This window comes from Culex pipiens, chromosome 3 (assembly GCF_016801865.2).
Source record: "Culex pipiens pallens isolate TS chromosome 3, TS_CPP_V2, whole genome shotgun sequence".
Classification (NCBI taxonomy): domain Eukaryota; kingdom Metazoa; phylum Arthropoda; class Insecta; order Diptera; family Culicidae; genus Culex; species Culex pipiens.
The window spans coordinates 108424599-108441367 of NC_068939.1; the positions used below are offsets into that span (position 1 = coordinate 108424599).

At 40.0% G+C, this 16769-nt stretch overlaps 1 protein-coding gene across 5 annotated transcripts in view; it reads right to left on the reverse strand.

The window, feature by feature from the left end:
• LOC120430438 (protein TANC2) overlaps positions 1–16769 on the reverse strand; it is a 163681-nt gene that overhangs the window by 119675 nt on the left and 27237 nt on the right. The window contains exons 1-2 of one of the 5 annotated variants that reach the window (XM_052709773.1): positions 12629–14143; positions 10660–11272 (exon numbers count right to left, since the gene is read on the reverse strand). The exons of the other annotated variants lie outside the window; for them this stretch is intronic. Of the exons in view, the coding sequence (XP_052565733.1) occupies positions 10660–10918 (259 nt within the window). The 5' untranslated portion in view covers positions 10919–11272; positions 12629–14143. Of the gene's footprint in view, positions 1–10659; positions 11273–12628; positions 14144–16769 lie in introns of those variants that run through there. 5 annotated transcript variants of the gene reach the window in all.

A 16769-nucleotide genomic window follows, 5' to 3' on the forward strand; every position in this document is an offset into this window, starting at 1 on the left:
ATATAATATGGGTCATTCCATCTGAAGCGGAACAGCATTTGAATATTACCCTCTCCGATCCTGCTCAAATTTGGCAGGGCTGTTGATACTATCAAAACATGCAAGAATCCCGAATTTCATCCAAATCGGACCACCCCCTCCATTTTTGTACCTCCCCAAAAAATCGACTTTTTGGCGATTTTTGACCAAACCTCCTAGTTTCAAACGACGATAACTCAGGAACCACAAATCTTAGAGGGTCGGTCTCATACTCAATTTTGAAGGAAATTGGACGTAGAATCCATTTCCGTGATCAAAATTTTGATTAATTTATTTTGTCTACCTGTATTGCGCAATTGAAAACTTTGAACGGCCGTATCTCAAAACACCCCAACTTATTTTTTTTATTTGACCTCACCATCGTGTTCCCCGGCCAATTTTACATAAGAATCACTTATCGACAGAAATGAATATGTTTCGTTCCAGAGATATCGAATTTTAAAGTTTTGTGTTTTCGAGATTACCTACATCAGCTTCATTCGCCGCATCTGCTAGAAGCACACAGGCGGGCTGATCAATAACTGCTACCTGGCCATTTATTGAAATAATATTTCATCATAAATAATCTTTATCAAATTGGGCAAAAATTAACTGTGTAACACTGTAGGAAACTGGAGTTTAATCGCGAATGTTTATCTGTTCAAAAAAAATGAATGAAATGAATTTCTGTGCTAACCCACAGGACAGAGCAATAACGACACACAGTAAAGGGCAGAATTGGATTCCGACGGAGCGAGCAGGAAAATGCAATTAATCTTGTTAGTAACACTGAACAATAAGTGCACGATACATTACTGAGTAAGAAATATGAACTAAAATTAATAAAATTTGTTGATACGTTTTACTCTAGTGAAGGACGATCACAACGAGTTGGAAAAGGATTTCTGGAAAGTATAAAACTGAAAAATTTAAGAAAATCACAAAGTTTGATCTGCTGAAAAGCGGCTAATTCCCCAAATTTAGTTGCGATGATTTCGACACCGTCCGAACAACAGTATTTTTTTCTTACATCATTCTTGGATTCTTTGAATCAAATGGAGCTGGCTCACAATATAAAAATTGATTTCTTTTAAACCATAAATCGGATTTGCCAAATTAATGTAAAGTGTCAATAATTAACTATAATAATAATAATAATAAAGCAGGTTTTGGGGTTTTTGCTGAATGGCACTATTTTGCTACCGCCCATGATGAAGGCCCTAGTCATATGGCCTCGGAGGTACTTTAAAACGGTTAGCAACACGTAAAATAACCCAATTAATATTCCTTTCACACAAATAGATTGATCAAGGTAGGGGAACAGCATCTAATTCCAGCGTTTCTCTAATGTTACCATATCAGCGCTTTGGCATTCAATTACAGCTGATTAAAAGCGTTTTCAACTGAAATCGAGTGATAAATAGCTCAATAAGAAGTGAACAAGCAAATTTCTATCAAAAGTTTTGCAAAATTTGTTGTTTGAATAGTGAAAATGAGCAAATTGGACGAAACTAGGAGCGAGGACTTAACCTGCCAAACATACCAGAATTTCCCCTATTAGCCATTTGAATAAATATTTGCGTAAAATTATAAAAATATAAATTAAATTAATCATCTCCCAGAACACCAGGTAGCAGTTATTGATCAGCCCGCCTGTGTGCTTCTAGCAGATGCGGCGAATGAAGCTGATGTAGGTAATCTCGGAAACACATAGCTTTAAAATTCGATATCTCTGGAACGAAACATATTCATTTCTGTCGATAAGTGATTCTTATGTAAAATTGGCCGGGGAACACGATGGTGAGGTCAAATAAAAAAAATAAGTTGGGGTGTTTTGAGATACGGCCGTTTAAAGTTTTCAATTGCGCAATACAGGTAGACAAAATAAATTAATCAAAATTTTGATCACGGAAATGGATTCTACGTCCAATTTCCTTCAACATTGAGTCTAAGACCGACCCTCTAAGATTAGTGGTTCCTGAGTTATCGTCGTTTGAAACTAGGAGGTTTGGTCAAAAATCGCCAAAAAGTCGATTTTTTGGGGAGGTACAAAAATGGAGGGGGTGGTCCGATTTGGATGAAATTCGGGATTCTTGCATGTTTTGATAGTATCAACAGCTCTGCCAAATTTGAGCAGGATCGGAGAGGGTAATTTTCAAATTTGCACTTTTTCGTGCACAGTTGAGATGGAATGACCCATATTCAAAAGTGTGTAAACATGGGCACTATATTATTTCTTAATTCGTCGCTTGTGTGCTATCTTGTGACACGTCCTATCTTTTAACAGCAGACGTGTCAAAAGATAGCACACAAGCGACGAATTGAAAAACCGCGACTTTTTTTTAATTGCCCAAAAATGGCTTAAACTTGAAATCGGTGCACTTAATCAAAATTTCACTACAGTACTTTTGACTTGCATTTTACATTGAATAATAAAATCCTTTTTTTAGAATTTTTTGAATATTTTTTTTCAGAAATTCTTAACTTGATCAAACATTTGTTTATATAAATCGCAACTTAAGTTTTCTTCATCAACGTCTATGATTTTTAGAAAAATAAAATACACAAGGTACACAATGTGAGTAGTTGATATAAAAATTAAAATTGTTGGATTTAAAATATCAGCAACAGAACAGAAAACAGACATTGAAACATTTTTTTCTGTTCATAACTGATTTCAATGGAATGAATTTAAAATTTTCTTTTGGACTATGCAAATCGGAGCAAATATCTTGGACAACATTCAACTTTGAAATTAAATCTTTTTGCTAAATTTGAAGATTGATCATTCATAAAAGCGGCAGTACAAAATTGCAAAATATTTACATCGGTCTTGTATAGTAGCGAAATTTAACTTAAAAGCTGTGTATTTAGGCTAAAGCTGAGAGTGCAATTTTCGAACTTCTGAGCGTATTCGAAGGAAATAATAAAATTAATAAATTAATATTTTACATTGTATGTTCAAATGGGTAAGTTAGAAGTGTTGAATTTTCTTATGATTTATTTGTGATATTTTTACCTTTCTGTGACGAGAAAGACTAAAATCAATTTTGTGTGACGGAATCAATGTCAGGGTAGCGATAAAACACGTGTATGTGCGTTCACATTGTCGTACCAACATTTAGGTCGGGTCCTGTATTGACGGTTCCCCTTCCGCCTAAAGTGACCGACTGAAACACCATCAGCTAATCAAGCGTGATTGCATGAAAACAGTAATTTGGACCAAAACATTCAACGCCACCAACATCGCCATTCTTAGACACGTCATCAAACACATGTTCGCCTTGGCTTGACCCTCGACTATGGCCCCGTTTGAGGGCGCTCTAGAGGGAGCAAGCAAAAAACGCCGCCAAAAACACATTCTTAAAACTGTTTGCTGAATAAGGCGCGTTGAAAAGCGCAAAGGAATAAGATAATGATGATTATGCTGTTATTTAATCGATTTCTGCCGCTAGCCACTGGCTGGTCCACCAGCACCGAAAAGGAGAGCGCATAAAAAGGCCAGACTTCTCTGTCTGTCTGTGGGCCCAGCATCCGAGGGAGAGAGAAGCTAATTGGAAGACAAAAACACGACCGTTTGGACGGACAGGGCTGCGTCTGTCCGTCTGCACCACACAAAAAAAAATCCGGTCGTCATGACTAATTTCGTATATATGGCAATACTCTTTTCGCTTTTGTTGCGCGACTTTACGAGATACCATACGGTTAAGGTGTACCCATCGTTGAAGTCGTTTAATTTTTCTCCTTAACCAGCGCGCAGCAGCGAGAGTCTCCGATCTGGAGTGCGGTGGGCTCGACGACGACGGCTGGCCTGTCCGGTTGCTTCACTACCATTTATAGAAGACGAGACATCGACGGCGAGGACTTGTACAACTACACCGAACGTTGAACGTCTCCGGTCGTCCGGCCGGACAAGCCGTGCAAAATCGGGTTTCACGTGGTGGTAACTCCACGGGACTACCAACACACACATTCATTCAACTCCACCACTACGCGCAGACGCTCCTCTGCCCAACACTATGAACACACTCGGAGTGCAATGGCGTCTGTGGGGATTCATTCCGGTCTTCGTCGCGGAGAAATGCACGCGACAGGGCAGGATGTTCTGCGCACCGTTGTTCGTGTTTGCGGGAAGAAGGGGGCGTCGTCGCAGCAACAGTTCAGCTTCTCAGCCATTCCGTTGGCGACGACGACGACGATGACGACGAAATCCATTCCAGCCACAGGTCGGGCGTAAAATCACTATGAAATTAAATCTTAAATAACTACCTTTTGGACGGAGAATTTACAACCGGCCGAGTCCGACCAGCCTGCATCATCATCGCACGTTAGGACGACACGGTGTGTCGGAAACCTGGATGAATTGCTGTTAGCTTTGCGTAGTACCTCACTGGAGTGGCTCTTTAGACCCTTGGCAACTACAACACATGTGCGGATGTGCCCGGCTGTTTTACGTTGTTGATAGAACGGGTGGGGAAAATTGAAGTTGCTGCAGCATAAGATAATGATCATCATACTTCCCCCCTCGCTCAACATGAGAAGCTGGCAAACAATTTCTTCTTCGTCTGTGCACACGCGCGTCAGAGAGTGTGAACTTGGAACGCCATCAATGTAAAACTAAGCAAAGTATTGTTTAACATTCACGTGAAGTTTTTTGTAATCAAAGTTGGTAACCTGTTCCGCGTTGGGGCTGCTGGAACAAAATGCGGGATGCACCGCACGCTATCAGTGATTACAACATGAGAACTAGGCGGTTCATGTGTGCGAAGAGGTTTTACAGGAGAATGAGATGTATGGTCTAGCAAATAGTTGTTTCAATGTTGGGATTCTTGGAAAATTTTGTTGCATGAAGCATCAAGATAGTAGGATAGATCTTTGCGCTAGAAAAATAATTTCAAATTTATTGCATGATTTTCAAAATTTTAAGGCTAAAAGTACCACAAAATGCTTTATACATCATTACAGTATTGCTACTACAGTCCAGACTCGATTATCCGAAGCCTTAATTAGCCGAAGGATAATCGAAAAATTAGCAAAAACAATATTTTGCGTACTTTTAATTTTTCATAATTTTAACATTAAATTCGATTTCTGTGAACCCATTTTTGAAAAATTTTAGTTGTTGAATGCTTTTCATGCATTTTTAAAATATTTCATTTTGGCATTTTGATTCGATTAGGCTGTAACAAATATTATTAAACGTTTTTGTCATCCCTCTTCAATTTCCGAAAAATTAAAATTTTCTTCCAATCTTACATTTCTTTAAAACTAATGATTGCATAACAACTAAACCTGTGCTTAAAGCATTTCCAATGATTTTTTCATTGAAATGTTGAATTCTAGTTTTTAGTTCAATTATTGTATTTTTTTTAAAGAATAATTTCCATAATCTAAGCATTAAAAACAACCCATTTGGGAACTGTCATGAAGGAAATTAAATTTTACCTCTTTTAATGTAATTTGACCTCAATTTATGTGGGAAAAGTGAAATTAAATTTGTTTTTAATAATACCATTTTCCAAAGTGTATGCATGTAATTATCCGGATATCCGAACTAAGAAGTCTTAGAAGGAATTGATGAACTGCTTAAAATCTATAAAATAAATCCTCCTATGGGAAACTTAATAACTTATTCATATGCTTACATATCCCCAGAAGCATTTAAAACCAGTTCCATTATCCTGCCTTTTGTTTCTAATCTCGTTGGTATGTACCGAGAATCGCACGGGAGACGAAACCCTCATGAAAAAACAATGCTCCATTTCATAATCGCGATTCACGGGCGTAGGCCCCCGAATCGTTACTGTCTCATCTAGAGCATAATAACTTTATTCGCCTCGATTCGCTAGAATTTGTTACGTTAGACATGCCGACAGACGCCGCACACCAACAACACATGATACAAATTATGATCGCGTCTTTAAAACAATCCCGTCTGCTGAATCAACCACGCAACGGAAGAAGAAGCGCAGAACATCCGACCGGCCCATGTGGAGTTCACCGAGTTCTTCAGCCCCGGGAGCTACTTCTTCCTGTGTTTTTTTTCGGTCTTTTGTTATTATAGCCATCCCACTATCGTTTAATGACTCGGTCAATATTTAGATAGCTCGTTCTTTGCCTGGAGTTCTCTCAACTCTTCTACACACTTGATTCGCACTTGAAATCCTCCAAACTGCCAACGTCCGTCGATTTCCTCGAACTGCTTTGGCTCGCTCGTTTGAGTTGTTGCGAGGATTAGCGAAAGTGATTGATTTGGTTCTCTCGCTCTCTTTCCTATATCTCATTCGACCACATGGTGCTCGTAGTGATGATCATCGAATAGAGTGCTTACCGACGCAACGTACTTGTGCCGTAGATCAGTTGGAACGGAGTTCAAGCGCCGGGTTCGGATTCTTTGTTTAGCCACGTTCTTGTCCGTGGTCGCGAAAACTCCTCCACCGTGTGGCAGCCACCGTAAAAATGGAAGCACAAACTCTTCGTCTTCTTCGACGACCGGTTAAATATTTGATGAGCGTTGAGTGTTTTCCAAAGCCATACAAAGCCAGTGCTTCTGCCACCAGGTATAGGGTGAGCGAGGGATCAGTCAGTTTGAGAGCTGAGCAATGTGTCTCACCGATGGTCTGTCACCACCCCGCGTGTCTTCCACGAGGGAAGGAAGTTCCATTATGTATGCGGCGGTTTTGAAAGTTGGCGAACTTTCGCGCCACCAAGAAACGCACTGCACACCCCTTTCCCTCGGCACCTCCCCAGAGGCGGAATGCAACTGTCCGTTGACCTCACGTGTGTGGATCACAAAAGCGAGCTGGATTCTGTTGTGTGTGAAGTGAAGCAATTTTCTCGGTCTTACTTTTTTTCCAACATCATCGAGGGCCAATTTACGACAGACCCAAAGCGGCGGCAAAGGGAATGTCAAAATACGTTTCCGGGACCCCGAACCTCAACTTTCGGACGGTTGGAATTTTGCAATTTTCCACGGATTTCAGAGACGCCAAAACGACAGGGCGAAAGAGATTTGCTGGGCAATGTGGATCTAGATGGAGTTGGGAGTATGAGGCGCGCAAATGGCACTTGAGCTGGTCGACGACCAACTTTCTAGAAATGTGGCATATTGGTTTGAAAGCTGCCGGCAATTGTAAGAGCTAAAAGGTATGGGTTTGCAAACTAGACTAAACTAATACCAGCGGTTCTCAACCCGGGGTACACGTACCACTTGTATGATCTGTGGGTTCAAAATTGAACGAATCCAACAAAAGGTTGAGGAACACTGTCCTAGATGACTCCACCAAAGGGCCTCCCGGTGTAGATCGCAACAGGTGAAGTACCTGCTGCAATTACTTTCACAGTCGCAGCCCAAACAAAGGTTGAACGAGTTTCACCTTTTCCCGAAAAACAAGTCTTGCTACAAGTACAACTGGCCGCGCAACAGGTCGCTCTCGTTGCTTTTGCTTGGGAAGAGGCGACATGTTTATGTTGTATGACCGGTGTCATTTTCCAGACATGTGCGGATCAATTTTGACGAATTCCTGGAACGCGCCAGCAGCAGCAGCAGTTGCCATTTGCATAATTTGTTGCTGCTGTTTGACCAGTTGCTTCAGCGACGGGACGGACGGGGTGTGCGAGTGTGTATTATGAAGTGGTCGTCCATTGTAGCGTATGTGAATGGCAGAGTGCGGTTTCTTTTCCAGTCCCAGCCAGCACAGTTCGTCGGAATGCAAAAGCCAAGCATATTTCGCTTGTTTTTCAAGGTTCGGCCCCAGGCCCCCAGTGACACACGCCGCCGCAGGCCATTTGTGGCAGCGAAACCTTCACGGTTGGAACCGCGCTCAGTAACATGGAAATAAATGAGTTATGATAAATTTGATATGACTACTGGAAGAAACGACTGCACTCCCGCTGCTGACGAAGTCGTTTTGCAAAAAAAGAAAAGAGGAACGTCGAGCCGTTCCTGTCCACGCGGATAACGCCAACGGCTCAAGTCCAGTTGGAGGCGCCCCATCGCAATAAGCCCTCCCCGTATTGATTAGCTTATTACTATTCACAGCGACGGGAAAGGACGTGATAAGCGCACCTTTTTTCCACCCCGCGGCATGTTCGATCAATCAATTTGCGTTTTCTTTAATTTGGAAGACCCCGATCTAGGCGGACAGTTTCTCAGCTCAGCGCGTTGATGGACGGCTTTGTTCCGCGCGCGCTGCAACAACTGCATCGAGTGCAAATCTCCTGATGGCCAACCCCGGCGATGATGCAACCATCTTTTGCAAAAGTAGGTACGGGTCTGCCAGCGGCCACGGTCGGTCCCAATGAGTATAATATTAACATTTCGTTCCACCTCGAGGTATCGATTAGCTTGGTGAGGCTGCAGCAGTCCAGCAAACGTTGATAGACACCGTTATTGGAACGATTATCCGATGGCCAGGGCTGGCGAAGACGTTGACGGAGGCCTGCACCGGCGCGCGGCTATCAACCTGGATTGCGTGACAGGACCGCTTAGTGTTTTGGATACGACGAACTCTTCGTTAGGGAGCGTCACTTTTATAGCCGTTTGTTGGATTCTATCGGGTTCTGATTTTTGAAAAAGCAAGAATTTGATCCTTATAGTAAACTGTACGAAACGGGACTACAGGTTAGCTAAGGGACAGTTGGTTTCAGAAAAAATAAAAATTTGAAAATTGATTCATTTTAATTGAAATTATCCCTAGCAACAATATGGCTAAACCTGCTCTCCCCATTCACCCCATGAGTCCCGAATCACCCCAGATGACGTGATTATAAACTTGAGCTGATTTAAATAAAAAGTTTATTTCAGTGCATCAAAAAAAAATTTGTTCAAAAATTCATAAATATTTTAATCAAAGGTGCAATAAATAAAAAACTACTTAACAAAATGCGGAAATTTGAAGGTACAAAAATAGAACCAAACAAGTCGAACATATCAAATCGTTTCAATCGTAAAAATCGAACTGAATCTACCAATCAATAAGGCCATTGCAAAAGTTTTTTTTTATGTCCCTCCACTGGGGGGAGAGGGCGACTCAAATATACAAAATGCTATTTAAACCAGTCCAGTTGTTTAAAATCATTAGTTTTCAAAATATCGAAGTATCTAAAACAAACTTTTTGTGATATTGTACATTGGGATATTACAAAAAAAAAATCAAAATATTTTGAAACAAGTCCAAACGTGCAGTTTAATCCATTTTTAGTTAATTAGACTTATACTTCCATGAAAATTTTGGTTTTTTGACAAAATAATTGGCAAATTTAGTGCATGGATTTTCTTTTTTACACCATTTAGGTCCTCTGAAAACAGCTGTCCCTGTTCAGACTGTAGTCCCAATTCACCCCGGTTGACGGTACTTATTTTGACTGAAACATTGAGATACCGTCAGTGGGGGTGACATTGGGTCTGGGGGATGAGATTGGGTCAAAGTATTTTTTTACGGATTTTACAATTTCTCAGGTACTTCTCAAAAGCAAAGTAATCCACTTTAACGACCCCCGGGTCTTTTGTGGTCTCTGTTGCAAGTTTCTGCTCATTTCTAGGCGTCCGAAGGTTATGTGTGGTGAGTCACTCAAAACCTCTTTTACGCAAATGGACCGATGTTTTACTTCCCCATCCGATAGAAGGCGTGGTCATGCAAATCTCGTCTCGAAAAATGCCACCGGGTCCGTCTGGGATTGAACCCAGGCCATACTGGGATTCAGAGGCTACCACGCTAACCACTAAACCACCGGACCCGGCTGGTACTTCTCAATGAAACTAAATTCTGTTAAAAGGGTTGTGCAAGGGACATCTTAAGATGACTTTTCTGAAAAAATCTCGTTCCTAGAACAAATCCTGTCATTTTAGCAGCTGTCTAAAGTTGAGGTACGTTTTTGGCCAAAAATGACCTCTCGAAAAATCAACTTTTTAAATTTTTTGTTGGAATTGATCAAAAAGTACCCAAATGTTTGAAAATCTCTACTTCAAATATTTTAGCATGTCAATACGATTCCCTCGAACAAGAAACACTGTTGGATGACTTGTTTTTACTATATCTTTGTATTTGAGCATTATTTTAGTTTCATTTGACCCAATGTCACTCCCTCAAAGGGGTGAGATTGGGTCAATTTTCAAACGATTGCCATTTAAGGTAGAGTCCATCAAATTACACCATATTTTGGGAAAATGTTAGTAAACTATCTAAGAACAATTCTACGATAAAAGATTTTCGATGTTATTCAAATTGTTTTTGTTATTAAGAAATTACGAGAGGTGTATCGTTTTTTGACCCATAGTCACCCCCACTGACGATAGTATGTTTTTAGAGTGTTGCCAGCCACTGTTAAAAGAAACAGCAATTTTTCTATGCTCCTACATTCCACATTCAGAAGCGTGTTTTTTTTTAAAGCTTGAAATGTATTTAAGGATTGACTTCGTTTAAAAATAGGGTTTGGTAGTAGAGAGTTAATAGACATGGAAGTAGAACGAATTAAGCCATATCAGTGCAATGCCTTAATTCTTATTATGTTTTCTAACTTTCGCAACATAACCGGTGAAAAACCAGCATTAACCTTAAGCAGTATAACATAACAAGCAGAAACATCTTCCACTACCACCACCAGTTAGTTGTTGTCCCTCTCTAAAAGGCAATTACAAACCTAGTACGCTGAGGCTCAGCCCACTTCCAGGTCGCCCGTTACGCAGTCCTCCGATTCCAGCGGTGGCGTTGGTCAGTGGTGCTGCTCTAGCCACAGCACCAGCCGTTCCATTTGGACCATTTTTCGCACCGATGGCCGTCTGGTCTGCGGACGACTGAAAACTAGACCGCGAGCTTGCCTGACCGTTAGACGACGACGTTGCACTTGGTGCACTTGGCGGCGCTGCGCTGATGGCTGCCTTCGTTGCCGTGATAGGCATTTCCAGTATAAAGTTGTAAGTGTGTGCTTTCTTAACTCGTTAACATTGAGTCTGGGCTCGGGGAGTCGTGGTCGGTGTTATCACTTGGGAGTCGTTGAAGACCGGTGACCCGCGAGGGCTGAATTGATAGTGATTTATTATTGAACTGCGATAGTAGCGTTGTACGCACTTGACTAAACAACAATTGAATACCACACTATTTGTAAGGGAATGTATTCGAATCACAGACACAATCACGTTTTTTCATTCGCTTTATAGCAGATGGAATTTGCCATTTAATTAATCTCGGTTTTTCAAAATAATCACCACTATTTATTTATGTTATGGCTTCTTCAATGGGAATTAAATGTTTCTCTGTTGGCTTGGATCTGGTACGTTTCGCCGAATGTCGTTTCGCCGACGGTCATTTCGCCGAATGTCGTTTCGCCGAATGGTACGTTTCGCCGAAAGTCATTTCGCCGAATGGACGTTTCGCCGAATTGAATAAAAATTAACTTTTTTGTATAATTTATGCTATTTGTTCGCTGCAGTGCCATCTTGTAATTCACTCATGCAAACTTGAGAAGGAGTGGCAAGATAATAATATAATAATTTAAAAAAGTAAAGAACGTCTCATGTTTCAAAGAATGCATAAACTCACAGAAATAATACAAATAATTTGCTTAAAAAAATAAGAATGCAAAAACTAACAGAAATTTTTCAAAATGTTATGCTAAAAATCAAAATAACTGCTCATGTTTGAAAGAATGCAAAACCTCCCAAAAATTATAGAAATAATATGCTTAAAAAACTAAAAATGCATAAACTCACCGAAATATTTGAAAAGTATGCCAAAAATATAGAATGCAAAAACTAACAGCAATTTTGCAAAATGTTGTGCTGAAAACCAAAAGAACTGCTCATGTTTGAAAGAATGCGAAAACTCCCAAAAATTATACAAATAATTTGCTTGAAAAACAAAGAATGGAAAAACAAACAGAAATAATCTAAATTATAAGCAGCCAATTAAAAGAACTGCTCATGTTTGAAAGAATGCAAAAACTCACAAAAATTATAAAAATAATTTGCTTAAAAAACAAAGAATGCAAAAACAAACAGAAATATTCAAAATTATAAGCAAAAAATAAAAGAACTGTTCATGTTGGAAAGAATACAAAAACTTACAAAAATTATACAAATAATATGCTTAAAAAACAAAAAAAAATCAAAAACTAACAGAAATTTATCAACTGCTCATGGTTAACAGAACGCAAAAACTCACAGCAATAATTCAAATGATATATTTAAACAAGAATGCAAAAAACTAACAGAAATTAATGCAAAAAACTCACAGAAATTATATGCTGAAATTAAATAACTGCTCAAGTTTGAAAGAATGCAAAAACTCGCAGATTTTTTTTCAACTAGATTATTTTTAAGTCGATTGTTTATGCATATAATAATGCATAAACTTATAAAAATAACATACTAAGAAACAAAAAAATATTTTTTTAAAAAAAGATTGCAAAATCACATTTTAGGAACATTATACTTTTTCAAAATATTTTAATTCAATTTGTGTCCATTTTAAATATTTATTATACGATTATTTGTCAATTCGGCGAAACGTCCCATTCGGCGAAACGTCCCATGCGGCGAAACGACATTCGGCGAAATGACCTTCGGCGAAATGACCGTCGGCGAAACGACATTCGGCGAAATGTCCCGCACCCGTTGGCTTATCTTGGTCTGCTTCTTCTCTGGGCGTCGTTATCGAGGTCTTTTGTTTCGCCGTGTTCTTTCACTTTTTTACCCGAAAATTTATAGTTTCACTCACACTTACGGGCTTCCATGCACTCTTCTTCTTCGCCAGAGATATCATAAACCAGTCGGATAAGATATGCACTGCACCGCATCATACGTTACGTAAGGATGCCCCCACCAGACAGGTACGGGAGCGTGAAGACGACCGGTAGAACATGGGCAAGTACAAAGAGAACCTCTTCACCGGTCTCGTCTCGGGCTGTCTCTACAGCCGTTTCCAGGGAACGTTTTATGTTCCCTGAAGAAATGCAACGTAATTGTACAAGCCGCCGTTACCGGGGCTCACAGAGGTACAAGAATTATGTTTTATAATTAAAGCCGAACGGAACGAACACACGAAGAACGTTTGGTTTTTTTCTCAAATGACGATAACCTGGGGACGCTGATGATGGTCATCGCCGCCCAGTGTTGCTTTCACAGACAACATCTCACGTTTTAATTACACTAGGAGAGCCAACAGCATCCTTTGTTCGGCCAGGGGGCTCACGTACGGGACAAACCACTTCAGTTATTCCTCCACATCCACTGTTTGGCGTGTATCGCGGTATCTTCCTCCGCTTTCACGTAGCTTCCAGAGCAAATGCTCAAAATTTAATTGAATTCATAAACGTACTCACTTCCTACACGCTGCCAAACTAAACACACACACTCATTTCTATTCATCTTTTATTCACGCTATAAAGCAGAACACTCTCTCTATCTACCTGAGATGCTCCATTCCAAAAAAGTAAAAGAAGAGCTTAACACTGAAGTTGCCGACAACACCACCACTGCTCCTCACATCCATCATCGACACTGATTGGAGCTGGGCGGTTCTCTACCGCTCGTATTGTTGCTGTTAATATCCACAACGATGAGGTTGTTCCATATGTATCCCTCTTCTCGCGACTTGTCCGTCTGCCGCGAACACCTCTTCAAATTCCTTCACACTGACGTATCTCACTGGAGCATAAAGATAACACCTATCGTTATCAGCATTCAAACGGGTCGCTTTTCGATAAATGTGCACGTTACCGAGAAGCGCCAGTTCTTGCACAAGTACTGAGTATTCCTCGTATTCGCATGAAGAGAGCGGGCCTCGTGAGATCACCTCTCCATATGATTCACGCGTTGACACACTTGCGATTAAGCGGTTTCTTATCGTCACAGCTGAACCTGCCAAAAACGACCAGTTAGATCCAGCGAACCGACACCGAAAAATAACAACACCAAACACGACAGAAATAGACTCCGTCTCTTCCACAAAGCACAAGAAGCTGCCCAACTCCCAGAAACCGGTATGAGAGTCTGATCTTCAATACCGTCCGGCACAACAAAAAAAAATCTGCACAAAAAACACAGCTAAGAGAAACCCTCGTAGAATTCGCACAAAAGGGCTCCTCCAAAATACACGTCCGACGCGGTCAGTGGCTGTGACTGAACTGAACGCGCAGTGAACACCTTCGGCGAGCGCAAGGTGATGGAGGAGAATCGTGCAGCTGAATGAACCAAGTTGGATTGACTTTGGACCCAGTCAGCGGTGGAATGGATGGAAATGAGTAGCGTAAAAAACTACAACTGGTGAATAGAGTGAACTGCTCGAATCCGTAGAAATGAATCAAAAAGCAAACGAGAGAGAGTTTTGAATGACACGGGACCGGTTTTGGGAGGATGAATCGTTTGTTTTGAAGAGTGGATTCAACAGGTTGTTGGTGGAGGCGCGACATGGTTTGTTTTTGATGTAGGAAGGAAACGCGATTTGTTTTCAATCAAATTTTTAGATTTCTTCGGCATGTAGCAATGTAGCATGTAATCCTAAGTGTAAAAAAAATATAAGGATTAAAAGGATCGTAAATGATATTAAACCTCATAATAATTTTTATTGGTAAAAAAGAAATTAAATTTCAAATGTCAAGCAAAATTTTCAATCAAATAACGCAAAAAAGACCACAACATGCTTGAAATGCGAAAACGTTTGCCAAATATCAATGAATATTTTTTTTCCCTAAGTTCACTTCTTTTTTTATCTGTGGCCCCAAATTTCAAAATTTGTGCAAACCTTTGAAAAGCTTTATTTGATTAAAAATGCAGAATTAATCTTAATTGAATGTATCCTTAGTTGCTTACAACCGATCGCGATCGTACAAGTTTATTCAATGTAAATTTAAATTTTTGGCAATATTTTTTTCGAGATTCTTCGATTTTTCTTGGGGGGGGGAGGGGGTTTAACACTAATCTAACCCTAGCACAGCCAATCTTTCGAGGGCATCCTGGAGAATGCCTTAAGTTGATTGACGCCTAGCATCTTCTTGTCATTTCAACATTTGCAGTGCGCCATTGCATTACAATGCTTTGAAACATCACAAACGTCGAAGCGGCCAGGCCAACTGCGTAAAGTTAACCGCAAAGATCATTCGTTGAAGTGGATTGAGTTTGAGCACGAATGTTCAACCAACAAAACATTTAATGAATCAACAGGGGGATCATTGGGGAGGGGGGGGGGCAACATCTTGAAATAAAATTTACAATGGCTTTAGGTTTGTTTAAACATATTTTTATTTTTTATGCAAATCCGATGTACAGCACCAAACAAAAATTGGAAAAAATCGTCAGTACTTAGATATTTTGGAAACAATGTTTATAAAACAACTCCTTTGGATACATCATAAATTATCGTTCAAGCTTTAGGACATTACTATTACAAATAATTGTATCACTACATTTAATCGAAATAGTACAATTAGAAGTTTTTCTGAAAACAATGTATTATGATTGGAAAGCAATATTGTATTTCAATTAGTGATATTTAAATACGAAAACGTGTAAGTATAACCTATGCATCAGGTTCTCTTACAAGTCATAAATAAATCTTGAAACAAAACTGTTTTAGTTGGCAATCAGTAAAGTTTTTTTTGTTGTAAAACAAATGCGTTCCAAAATTATTATAATGTTGTGAAGCTCTAATTGACTTCCTGGTTGGCAATCATTGATAAATGTTGATTTTCCTAACTTTACAACACTAGTAAAAAGTATCAACACGTGTTGGGCGGTACTAGCCTCAACAACGAGAAGGAATTTTGTGAAATGTTGTTAACGAAGCGAAATTTATATCAACACCTTAACACCTACACTACCAAGCTCGAGAAAAAGGGGGAATTTGTATGGAAACTCCCCCTTTTTCTCGAGCTTTGGAGTTTAGGTGTTTAACACGTTTTTCTTTCAAACATACAATATTTTATTTGGCATCATTTTCAAACCTCTACTTAGCTTAAAAGAAATCATGCAAATTTAAAAACATGAAATTCTTTAGCATGTTTATTATAAACCCACTAGCAGCTGCCCGCTCGCTGAACTTCCTAAGGAAAAACAATTTCAAAGCAAAACATAATGTTGCTTGTTCTTGTTCAAAGTGCTGTTCAAGCAAAAATGACAAACTCGGCGTCCATCGAGCAATGTAACCTTTTTTTTTGCTTTCCGCCGGCTCTTGTTAGCACTAGTATGTATGGTCTTAATGGTCGGAAAAGTCAACCTGTTCCCTAGTGCGACGGCTGTAACCGCTGCTGCTGCAGGCCTAGCCCGTATGCATAAAGACCTACATAAACAATAATTAGTATAAGTCTGATCACAGCGAGCCCCTTCGGAAAACGTTTTGCAATAAATCTCGTCCCGCTGCTAGTCACGATTAGCATCAGGCCTCATTGATCTAGTTCTGGGCTGACCCACGAGATCAAAAGACCCACAACTTGCTGCTGCTGCTGCTATGGCTGTTGGCCAAGCGAAAGGTGTCCAATTCCGCCCTATCGCGTTATAAATTAATAGTCCGTCGTCAACAAGTCTGAAGTGGTATTTACATCCCGACCAAACCCCTCGGTAGCTGTGCGGTGTGAACTCGACTAATACGTAAGTAAATGTAACTAGACTTTAATCATAAGCTGCAGGCCGAATCTGACGTGTTTCAACATTATATACCTTCTGTTTTTCTATATTAAATTCTGAACCCTACTCCTTGCACACATTTATTGTACAAAAATCATTCAAGTACATACTCGATCGCTTTGGTTCTCCTCGT